At 34.5% G+C, this 12958-nt stretch overlaps 1 protein-coding gene across 2 annotated transcripts in view; it reads left to right on the top strand.

Annotated features, from left to right (window-relative positions):
- Nucleotides 1-8937: 8937 nt before the first annotated feature.
- The window catches only part of LOC123562027 (extracellular matrix organizing protein FRAS1-like), a 164551-nt gene continuing 160530 nt past the window's right edge, over nt 8938-12958 (top strand). Inside the window, exon 1 of one of the 2 annotated variants that reach the window (XM_053532196.1) lies at nt 8938-9350. In XM_053532196.1, the coding sequence (XP_053388171.1) occupies nt 9278-9350 (73 nt within the window). In that variant the 5' untranslated portion in view covers nt 8938-9277. The remainder of the gene's footprint in view (nt 9351-12958) is intronic. The other variant, XM_053532182.1, reaches the window with a different exon arrangement.

Here is a 12958-nt window from a genome sequence, read left to right as displayed (position 1 = left end):
CAGTGTGTGTATGGTATCCAAATTCTGTCATTACATACTCACGTGATTATTTGCATATTAAAGGTTGAGTGATACAATCTGCCAAATGATTTGTATCATAAGAAGTTATGTACCTTTTAACTAAGGTTCGACAATACGTGATTCTGATTATCATACTCGAGAATACAATCAGACTTACACTATAGGTTAGTTTAAACATATTCTCAGAAAATAAAGTACAAACACTAATACATATGTCACACTTTGATCAAATTAACACAGGAAAGGATTAGAATGGAAGACAAGTCTTATAGAATTCTTCTCCTTCGCGGACATATCGAGCATATATTTTATGGGACTAGGAACGGAATATAGTCTTAAAACATGAACATAATAAGCTTCATTATCATTGTCCTTTTGGTTTAGGGTCTAAAAGTTGCTATGTTCCTTTCGTCCGTCCGTCCGTCCGCAGTGTCTTGTCCGGGCTCTGATTCTACATGCATAGACTGATTTTTAAGTATTGATTTTTAAACTTCAAACATGTGTAACCGATGATACACGTATTAGTGAGGCCCATTCATTAATGACCACCTCCAATGTCAGTGTAACAAAAAAATCTTTAACACAGAGCTATAAATAAGTATTTTGTGTCAGACTGGCAATTCCTATATGCATAGACAAAATTTCAAATATATTGCGTCGTATAGTAGAACTTTTATTTTCATGCGGTTTTATTTGATAGCTGACTGTGTAAGATCGTAAACAAGCAAAGAAGAGTTCCGATCTACCTTGTTATATGTTGATTAAAGCTACATGTGGCTGCCATGTTAAGAAATAACTGATTAACAGTCATGTGAGATTTTGCAAAGTTCTGCTTATTTAGATCTGAAACAGTCGTTTTCAATCGTTTGCCTCTATACATCAAACAACTTGCAGTTAGTTTTAGACCATGAATAAACTGTTGAAAAAGGTATTTATGAATAAAACAAAATGGCAGATATACATTAGGAGCAGTTAAATAATTATGCATGAGCAAAAAAGATTATGCCCCTATCAAGAACACTTTTCAAAACAAGAACGGGCATTTGAGATTCATTAAAGATACTGAATTCTTCAAACGAAATTCAAAGGACTGTCGACCAGAGCAATCATTTGAACTTGCAAAACCCGAGGTGAAATTACTTTCTGCAGTAGCCCGGAGGCACCTGTAGTGGGTTTCCCTCAATCTCCGTTCGTGTTTTCGCCTTCGCGGTCAGCAAGGCGAAAACGCTAAAACACGATACAAGATCGCGAATACACGATGCGAAAAATATCGCGTTTTCGCGCTATTAATATAATCTCTGGAGAGATCACGGTTACGGGGACCATGACGACGGCTACACTACAGTTCGCGGTAGACGTGAGCGTGGGGGACGTGGCCGTGGACGCGGTCGTGGACAGAGCAGGAACCGTGGCCGATATTAGCTTAATATCGGGTTTTGGAACGTTAAAGGCTGGAACTATGACTGTAATTCAGATAATTTTAAAGTTAGAGCTAACTGTGTTTTATTTAACAATTTTGATATCCTAGGTATTGCTGAATCACATCTTTTGAAACATGACGGTATTCATCTAGACGGCTGTCAGTGGATAGGCTTCAGCACAGCAAATATTCATAAAAATGCCAGAAATGGTTCTGGTGGTGTTGGTTTCTTTTTAAAGAAGACTTTGTATGACACATTTAACATTTCTATAGCTGATAATTCATCAGAAGGTATTCTATGGTTAAAGCTAGCTCACAAGTTTGAGAATTTGACTATTTTTCCATGTGTTTGCTATTTGCCTCCCAAAACTCATCAAGATATTTTGATGTGAATGCGTTTAATGACAAACTTTTGTCTGACGTTTATACTTATCAGTCACAAGGTCAAATTTGTATATTTGGCGATTTTAATAGTCGTGTTGGAGATTTAGACGACAATATAGTAGGTGTTGATAATATTGTAACAAGAGATGTTAAAGATTTTACAGTGAATGCCTACGGAGAAATTTTCATAGACTTTTTGGTCAATTCAAACATGTGTATTTTAAATGGCAGAAATTTTACAAAAAATGATTTTACATCTGTATCTACAAAGGGAGCCTCTGTCGTCGATTATTGCATTGTACCACAGGATGCTTTAAATTTGTATTCTGATTTTTGTGTTACATTAACGTCTGATGTCATGATGAATTGTGGCGGCATCAGTAGTTTGTCACCATCATGTATACCAGACCATTCACTTTTATCATGGAAGCTTTTATGCAATGTTTCTATTATAACCACTCCGAAAGAGGACTTTAGTCAAAACGAGAATGTATATGATAAGTTTGATAGATCATATTTTAACAGTTCTTTTTTGAGCAATCCGGATGTTTTGTCAGAAGTTTATAATACAATTGATAACCTTGAACAGGGTTTGCATTGTCAATTTGATGTAGATATTGCATTTGATAAATGGTGTGATATATTGAAAAATGCTATGTACACAAATATACCATAAAAACGTATTTTAATTGGTAATAGTACAAGAAAACGTCGCCCTGGTAAACCTTGGTGGACAACCACTTTATCTGATTTGTGGTTTAACTTATCTCGTGCAGAAAAATGTTGGCTTGATTGTAATAATAGAGCTGATAAGACTAAGTTGAAAGCTATTTATGTTAAACTTTGAAAGCAGTTTGATACAAAGGTACAAAGGTCAAAGCGACTTTACTGGTACAACATGCAACAGGAATTGTTGGATGAATGTAATGTCGATAAGTCATGTTTTTGGAAGTCAATTGGAAAGATTGGGGTTGGGCATGCTTCTAAAAAAGCTGTTCCTGATGAGGTTGTACTTGATAATGGCGCTATATCATCTGATACTGGTGACGTTTTGCATAAATGGAAAATTGAATTCTGTTCATTGCTTAATAATCCAAATACTGTAAATAGAGATTTGAGTATACTTAATAATGTGTTTGACAATTCGCTTTGTTTTAATAACGATATATCTATTTTTGAAGTGAAAAAGGCAATAGATGCTGGTAAACGGAGAAAAGCTTGTGGGATTGATAGCATCCCTACTGAGGCTTTGCAAAATGATACAGCTGTTGTATTTTTACACGCTTTATTTAACATCTGTTTCAAAACTGGTAAAATTCAAACTATATGGGGTAAGAGTGTTATAAATCCCGTTCCAAAGTCTGCTTCAATGGATCCGAGAAATCCTTTGTCTTATAGAGGTATCTCATTATCTTGCTCTGTATATAAATTATATTGTTATATTTTAAATGATAGGCTTAGTACCTGAGCAGAAAATGAAAATATCGTAGTAGATGAACAGAATGGTTTTAGAAAGAAACGTAGCACCATTGATCATCTTTCAACACTGACAAATATTATTGAGACTAGAAATAAACATAAGCAATCGACATTTTGTGCATTTATCGACTTTAAGAAAGCATATGACTATATAAATCGTGATCTTTTATGGAAAAAATTGTATGATATTGGTATTAAAGGTTATATGTTGAGAGCAGTACAATCACTCTATTCATCTGTATATTCTTGTGTAAGAGTAAACTCTAGACACACAGACTGGTTCACTGTAAGTTCTGGTTTACGTCAGGGTTGTATTTTATCACCCCTATTGTTTAATTTGCACATAAATGACTTGGTCATATATTTAAAATCTTTTGATCTTGGAATAGAAATTGATTCTGAGAAAATTTGTGCATTGTTATATGCAGATGATATTGTTCTGTTGGCTAAAAGTGAAACAGATTTACAGTGTCTTATAAACGCACTGAACGATTGGTGTAACACTACTGATATGTATATTAATTGTGTTAAGAGTCAAATTGTACATTTTCGACACACATCTGTTAGTAAAACAAATGTTATTTTTAAATGTGGTGAAAATGTTTTAAATATTGTAGATAGATATATGTATCTAGGCTTAATGCTGAACGAACATCTAGATTACAATGTAACGGCCAAAATTGTTGCCCAAAGTGCAAGTGGAGCACTAGGCCTTCTCATTGCCAAATGTAAAGCTGTAGGTGGCCTTCCATATAATGTTTTTACTCATCTGTTTGACACAACTGTTTGGCCAACCATAAGTTATGGCTCTGCTATCTGGGGTCATCGTTCCTACTCATGCATAAACGCAGTTCAGTATCGTGCCATGAGGTTCTTTTTGGGTGTGGGTAGATATACGCCAAACGTTGCGGTTGCCGGTGAAATGGGCTGGATAACCCCAGATGTAAGACAGTGGAAATCCATTTCTCTTTATTTGGCTAGAATCTCTTTGATGCCGGATACAAGACTCAATAAACGAATTGCACTTTGGGCCTCAACCAGTGCAACACGATCTTGTAGAAATTGGTTCTATAACGTTTATGATATGCTAAAAAATGGTTTACATGAGTATTGTACTATCATAAATGTAATTCCAAAGCAAACTTTAATAAACAGAATTGAATTACTGTTAATGGATAAATTTAAATCTTCTTGGATTGAGACGGTAAATAGTGTAACAGGTCCTTCAGGTCGGGGCGCAAATAAGTTGCGTACATATCGGCTTTTTAAAACCGAATACGGGACAGAAATGTATTGTCGTCTATCATGTCTCCGCGTCATCGTGCCGCATTTAGCAAGTTCCGTTGTGGTGTGGCGCCGATCCGTATAGAAACTGGGCGTTATGAAGGCTTGGGAGTACATGACCGGAAGTGTCCTTTCTGTGACACTATTGAAGACGAGAGCCATGTATTACTTGACTGTCATATCTATGAAGATATTAGACATGATCTGTTTGAGAAAGCAAGAAATGTGGATGACACTTTTGTAACACTATCAAAATCAGATAAACTGAAGTTTCTATTTTCCAAACCTGAAATGATACGTTTTTGTGCCAAAACCTGCCATAATATTTTACAACGTAGACTTTTATTCATTTGTAAATAATGCTAATAGGCTTTTATTTTGTTCGGATATAAATTCATTTTATCACCGTCTAAGACATAGTTGCTAATCAGTTCATATTCGATCTAATGATAACTGATATTTTAGACCGTTTTTTAGTTACGCGCAATAGTGCCTATATTGTCTTGTCACATTTTATATCTTTGATTCTTAAGTAACTTTTAGTCAGGATTAGCGACTACGTCTTGGTTTATCTTGTAATATATATATTTGTTCCATTTGTGTAAAGTGTATGATTCAAAATGTATTGTAAATGTATACATTTGTGAATGTTTTAATTCTTAAATGAGCCGTGCCATGAGAAAACCAACATAGTGGGTATGCGACCAGCATGGATCCAGACCAGCCTGCGCATCCGCGCAGTCTGGTCAGGATCCATGCTGTTCGCTTTTAAAGCCTATTGGGATTGGAGAAACTGTTAGCGAACAGCATGGATCCTGACCAGACTGCGCGGATGCGCAGGCTGGTCTGGATCCATGCTGGTCGCAAACCCACTATGTTGGTTTTCTCATGGCACGGCTCAAATATAGTCTCGTATACTTCTGATTAGAAGGGTCACATCCATTATATATAATTGTCGATTTGTATGTTACATTTTATGCATGTATGTGAATGAGACTTAAATAAAGATTGAAACCTATAATGTTTTCGCGTTTTTGCCCTACTCACCGCGAAAGCAAAAACACGAAAACATGATGGGAGATCGAGTGCGAAAACACGATATTAATAGCGCGAAAACGCGATATTTTTGGCATCGTGTTTTCGCTTTATCGCATCGTGTTTTCACTTTGTCACATCGTGTTTTCGCGCCAATGCATCGTGTTTTCGCGATTTCGCCCTTAGGACGACAGCGCGAAACCACCATGGCCCTAACAGAACACCGTAGTCCAGTCATAGAACCTTGCTACCGTTAGAGACCAAGATCGGGTACCTTAGAGCACTAAAGGCGAGAGCAGTTCATAGAATGTGATCTGGTAGTGTCATCATATTGCGCATAGCTAGCAGTGCTACGGGCCTCGTTCGAGCCCCAACAACCTGAAGATATACCCGCACTTTACACGGACATAGAAGTTGTGACCACAGTTTAAAACAAAAACCATGTATTTCGAGAAGCTCTAGACAGCATGGTAGGTTAAACATTGATGTAAATACTATGTCGTCCTAAATGGTGGGTACTTACACGTACAAAACGTATACACCATATATGGATGCGTAGGTAGATGTATCCTCTTTATATTTGTACTACTCAAGAGTCAGTAAAATGTCTTTCAAGCTAGTAACATGGAGTAACCAAAACAAACTTATTTATTTAACATTAAAATGTTAAGTTTTGAATTAAGGTAGATCGCAATATATCATACGAATGGTACAGTTTCTCATGTTTTCAGGACATATGGTTGGTTCAAATCACACCAGAGCCAATTTCTAAACCTTGCTTTGTGTGTATGTACGTGTATGTGTGCGTGCGTGCGTTCGTGCGTGCGTGTATGTGTGGTTTGTAGCTTAATTAAAATCTGATTCTTTGAAAATCTACATGGATAACATCTGATTATTTTAATAAGATGGTGTATAGCCTAGACATTTTTGGATACCATTTTTGTTATGAACCTTCAAAACGTTTGATTGTGATAGCATTTCTAATAGATATTAATTTCATTTTGATAAAATGTCTGCTTTTCGTACATGAAAAAGAACCATTTTGATTTATTTTCATCAGACAACACTGAAAGGTATCTATAAACATTTATTTTGACTATAAAAGATTAATATTAAAAAGAAATAGTCACTGCATACGAGTCGTATAATGTCTCGATCTGGTGATATTTTTCTTCAAAATGGGGGTCTGGGAAATTATTGGACTATATTTGGAATTTTACTCATAAAATATATATGTATATACATAGTGCTTTCAATGCGTGTATATATATTTGTTTTGGTTTCTAGATTTTGCTTTACTTGTTATGGATGGAAAACCTTAATAGAAATATGCTTTTCCGTACTTACACGAAAAAGCTCATACCTGTGGGTATTTCCTGAGTAGTAACAAAAAATTGACACGAACATCTTTGGTAGTTTCGAGATTTTGTTCTTTGAAAAAAAAGATGACACTGCCAACTTGGTCATTTCACGATATTTTAGTAAAGAAAATTGCGCGAACAACTTCTGGTTTGTTTCGCAAAATAAGCAAGTTTAAGCAAAAAAAAAATCTACATGTCACCTTTATGCCACCGTACATTCTCGAATTTGAACATATTGGTTTAAAACATACTGATTGAGCATATGACTTAGAGCTAAAAAGTAACGAACGATTGACAAAAGATGTTGTATTTGGCTACATGTACGTTTTCCACAAATTAATATATCGGTAACCGTACTGATGAATTGAGTTCTTGAAAGAATGTAGTAATCGCGGTTGTTCAAATCCTTTGTGAATTTTAACCCGTGGCTTCTGGATCCCCAATGCACCCACTATTCACACTACAAACAGGTAGGTAGGTACCCATTGGTAGTAAAAGTACCGACCTTCCACGAGCTAGATGAATGACTTCCTCGTACGAAATGCGAACACTTCCGGTGCTGGATTTAAGCTTTCGACCTAAACTCTTAGTCTCTTAGGCCCCATTATTCGCACTGACTCGATAAAGAAATGTGTATGTCTTATTGAAGTGTCACAACATCGTTTATGCTCGAGCTATCGGAAAATTAAATCATTCTAATTTGGAAAACAATTATTGAACGACATGACAAGACGTCGCGGTCTGTTATTCCGCGGTAAATTGCCATGAAATGGGTTTTATTCTCGGTTAATTGAAAAGACACAGGCGTAAATAATTTTTCTATTGCCATGTTACTTTGACCTTTCAATTCTCACTTGATTTATTGAAAAGAATAATAATTTTATGAAATATGTATCAAGTTTCAGTGATTGATACCCCTTTGATATGAGAACTGGAATACGCCGTGTCTTTTTGAAGGACCATTGTGCAGTTACACAATTTGGGAGGTCTGTGGTTGAGTCCTGCAAAGGCGGATGATTTCGGGAATGATTCATATCAATTAAATTTCTATTATTATCAATTAAGCTCACTGTTTGTCGAATAGAGATTGATTAATCAGAAAGATTGATTAATGATCGGACTGGTCAGTGAAATAAAGTCGGCCCTCTTGAACAGTTTAAATAAGGTAAACAACTCCGTTTGGTTTGTTAATTACATAGCACAGTAATCCTTCTTAGTTAGTTTGTCGGTAAATACACACCACCGCCGTCAGTTCAGATTTACATAACACATACACTTTAAAGTAAAATTTCAATTTCGAGTCGTTTTAGGATGAACGTTTTATATGCTTACCAAGAATTTCATGTTTTCTGTCCGGAAGTGGAACGATCAATAGTCCTCCCACGTTAACGATTTGTATTTTCATCTGCTTTTAATACAACGAACGTGATTACGTTCCTTGGTCTAAAATGAAACTTTTAATAAGAGCTCATTTAATTTCCTGTTTTACTTACGCCAACATTGAATTTATGTCATATGTCGTTTTTACAATCATTGCTTACAACCATCCATAGACACTTAAGTTGTTGTGTACATACTGTAATATACTTAAATGCCCTTTAACATTGAATTCTCAATTAAGGAGCGTGAAGTAAGGCTTTCGAAACATTAAATACCTAAATTTGAAACATATAAAAAAATCTTCAAAGGTGGTTAAAAATAAAACGTTTTTTCCCATTAATTTGTTGTTTTTGTTTTTCAGTTTCATTTCGTTCAGAAACATCACAGTCGCTAGTGAGTGCACAGGATTTAAACCCAAACTAAGTACTATACTACAATTTGAGAACATTTTATTTTAAATAAACTTTACAAATCCTGTCCCAAAAACCTCAAAATTATTTTTATGGCCTATGCGTTTTGTGTCTCTTATATTTTTTAGAGCCAGTATGTAGCTAGCGTATAGCGCAGGGACTCAATGATCGTATTTTAATGTTTTCATACCTTTAAAACCATACCGCGATAGTTTAATATATTCCTATATCATAGCCGCCAAGGTTTACTATGTTAAAGTAAAGCAATACAATGTCATGTTGAAAACCACCTGTGACAAAAACGTTTGAAAAATTGATTTACGTTGGAATTTTAGCGGACGTTTCTCTTCGATTATATTAATTTGATGGTGTCTTAACGTATTTGATGCATTCTGTATTTAGTTAAAACTGGACTATTTGAGAGGGAGTTAATACTACAGGGTCGGAGAGAGGCTGAAGGTCTACAATGTTTGCATCAATTGAACGATGAAGGTTAAGAAAGAATGAGACTGCCTGGACATTTGGATTTAATTTTATTTATTTTATTACTGGATTTATGCATTTCTTACATACAGGGTAAGTCAAAATCTGCAAAATAGGTAACTATGCCACATATGTATGTATCTATGTATCAGCTTATACATAATGTATTATACCGTTTAAAATGCCCTAACCTATTGAATATAACATCCATTTACATCTTAATAGTTTATAATAATTTCAACGAAATAGTTAAATTAAAGCGGGTTTCAGGTTATGATGACAAGACAAGAACCTTATGTTGTAAAATTTTGAATTTGTTCTTATTAAAGATTTGATGATACAAGAGAGTTGTTACATAAATGAGGGATTGAATTTTCGCACATCTCAACAAATTTTAAGATACATGGTGAAAATCTGCCTCTCTTTAAGTAATTTAAACGTTAATCGGAGAAACAGTTTTAATAATAATAATAAAAAAAACAACAGAAATGTCTTAATAAAATCATTGTCACCCTTGTATTTTATGTAAGTGAGGCGATGCTGGTCTCTAGCAAAAAGTCAAGTCGTGTTTTATTTTCAAAATAATATTTCAATATTCTATTCAAAAGACCTATACTCGTGAAAAATGCAAATTTTTGCTTTGATATAAAGGTAAACATAATATTGGTCGATATGACTGTGCGTGCGTGCTTTCAGCCACAAGGGTTTGAGTGCCTGTGTAATGCAAATAAATCTTCCCAAGACATATTCTTTGTACCAAAAGACCTGTGAAAATTTATTCATTAGGTCTAGCAGCTAATTAGCATATTTTAGCATATTGTTTTGAGCCAAATATCAAAGAAAGATGACACCTCGTTGACCATAAATTGCTACGCCTTACAAAACTATGCAGTCAAGTCTGTGATACATTTATACGGTATTGTTTACAGGTTATGGTTAAAGACATATGCCAAAACGGTGTTATTTTGGACATTTTAGAGCAATGTAACCAATTAATTTCACGTTACGTATGCACGCGACATACTTTTGAAAAAGCTGACATGTCTGTCTCAGTAAATCAGCCTCCAATATCACCCCTGTAGCGTCGTTAAGCACTTGTAATTATCATAAATAAAAAAGGAGCACGCTTTATTCATTATTTTACTTCTGGTGCATTTCTATAAATGCAAATTACTTACATTATTAACAGTTTTTCTCAGCTACTGAGGCGGGTTAATTTATTGCACTTGTAGTGATATAAAGATTTTGTAGCGTCTCATCATTTTAGTGTTACAATATGCAAAGTAAGATTTAAATTTCACTGAGTAGGTTTGAATTCACACAGCGGCAGTTTATCATCCTTTAAGTCAGAGACGCTGCAATCGGATGCATCTTTAACGATGACCGGAATATATTTTTGAATAAAAAAAAACTGTATCTATTTAAGTTAAAAAAGTAGTACGTAACGCAAGTCGCAATACTAAAATAACGTAAGATAAATTGGGCAAAGTTTTTAATGTCTTACTTGTAAAGGCAGAGATAATTTAACAATCTTAATTGCCGATGATATACCATTAATTTATATACTAAATGTATATCTCACATTATGAGTTTAGATTGCCTTGAAGTTAGGCGGTGTCAAAATTGAATAAAGGCATACATGGCTGATATGATCTCAAAACGAATCGTCAAATATATTTTATGGCATACAAAAGGTCCCTTGTTTATGGTACTAATGATTTTAATGGACTTAAGTTCTGCCCAAACTCGGGGTGGTATCATATCTTTTAACATCGTATTTTTCTGCATGGTATTAAAGTTCCCTTCTCGTACAGATCTTGTGGATATGTTACTGACGTGCACCGCTACAATTTCATACACCTTATTTACAGACACATCAAATGCCTCGATAGTGGAAAATCAATGTTTTGAAATCATATTTTAATTGTTTTTTAATGTAATTGATACGCGTTCTGAATGTTGAATGACATTCTACTACGTACGTAAAATTGAACATAGCGTGACTTCTGTGGTTGCACATGATTTTGACAAACAATATTTGAAGTATCTGATTACAATAATAAAAGAGATGTTTCTTCCACTTTGGAATGGTAAATAGCAGAAATCATGAAACAGACTATATCCCGTTTTTCGGACCCTTATAGGTGCTCGGAGACTGTGCTGGCAAACTCCTGCATGGTATATTCAGTTACATAAACCTGAATACCTTATATTAAGTATATAACATAATTGCTGGAACTAAGATATACTGTGATGAAAGAAAGAAAGAAAGACAGGCGGACAGACAGACAGAATACAATACTGTGTACCAGACGGTCATAACCTATAAGTTTCAGGTTATGCTTTTTAATTCATTCCTCGACTCACATCGATAAAGTTATTTCTTTTTTACGCAAGGTTAGTAAAAAAGAATTATTTGACGTGAAAGTTACAACGATTGGACAAGTAATTTCTATGCACAAGTACCTCTCTTTATTATGTTAATAAACGCCTGTTTACAGCGTTCCTTTTGATGATGTTTAATTTCGCGTAAGATTGTGTCCTATCTTTTTCACCATATCTACTTTAAAGAAAGAAAATCACAATAACTAATTTCTTGCCTAGGAGCATATTCAACTTGTATCATTTTCAGGTCATTAATATACATTTGTATAGGTTGTTTTTCGTCATAAATTTACCGCATCTTTGCAGTGTAAATCTCAGAATGTACTTTTATATTTGGCAAGGAGGTAAATATTTGCGTTGTGTATGGTGTGTCAAGAAAATTAGTAAAGTTTTGTGTTTGGCATAGAAAATAAAGTCTGTAGGAAAATCCTTTTGAAACATAGAACGCAATCAAGTTAAATAATAGCAGACTCGGATTTGATTCAGACCGTTCATGAGACGTAATGAAATGTGTAGCCTCCCTCAAATTGAATGGACCAAATGATCCCAAAGTACCAGAAAAAAAATAACAACACTGATACCTTTTCAAAATCTTTTTATTGGAAATATAATAATATTCGAGTTCTGTGAACAAAAACAAGACTTTAAAGGCTACATGTATTTGATGAAAATAAAGCATATTTATATTATACAGTATTAGTGGAATACAACTGTCGAGCCGAAACAAAAATAAAATGATGAACAAATAGTGTACTTTTTATTTATAAGTAAACCTCCCATGGCATTTTTTTTCCAAATTATTAGCATCAGTCAGTTCCATACTAGTTTGTAATTAACAAACATATTCGAGTGCACGAAATACACGTGCACAAATAGACTGGCATCAGTCGTAATGTAAAGCACTTGGCCATAAAATCAATCCTCTTTGACAGCACTTTCTGAAAAAAAATTACAATGGTTTTCTTAGAAAATATTAGTGTCAGTATGAAGAAAAAATAAACTTTATTACAGATAAATTTATCTCAACAGACTTTGTAAGTCTAGTGCACAAAATCGGCATGCTTGGTGTTAAAATGTATGTCAGGTGCATGTGCAAAAAATAAATACTTCGAGATATGCATTAATAAACGCGAAGAAATATACGCATGATTATAATTACGAGAACTTTATTAGACGGCAAAACTCGTATTTCGAATATTAAGAATTGCATGGGATGAGGAATCCTGGTTGAAAGTGGTCTTGAGATTAAATATCAAGACTTGCGGAGAGGGGAAAAGCCTGGGTGGATAGAAAAAGATAGTTCAAATATAATAATG

Source organism: Mercenaria mercenaria, chromosome 2 (genome assembly GCF_021730395.1).
Source record: "Mercenaria mercenaria strain notata chromosome 2, MADL_Memer_1, whole genome shotgun sequence".
NCBI lineage: Eukaryota > Metazoa > Mollusca > Bivalvia > Venerida > Veneridae > Mercenaria > Mercenaria mercenaria.
This window is presented reverse-complemented; position numbering and strand designations above follow the sequence as displayed.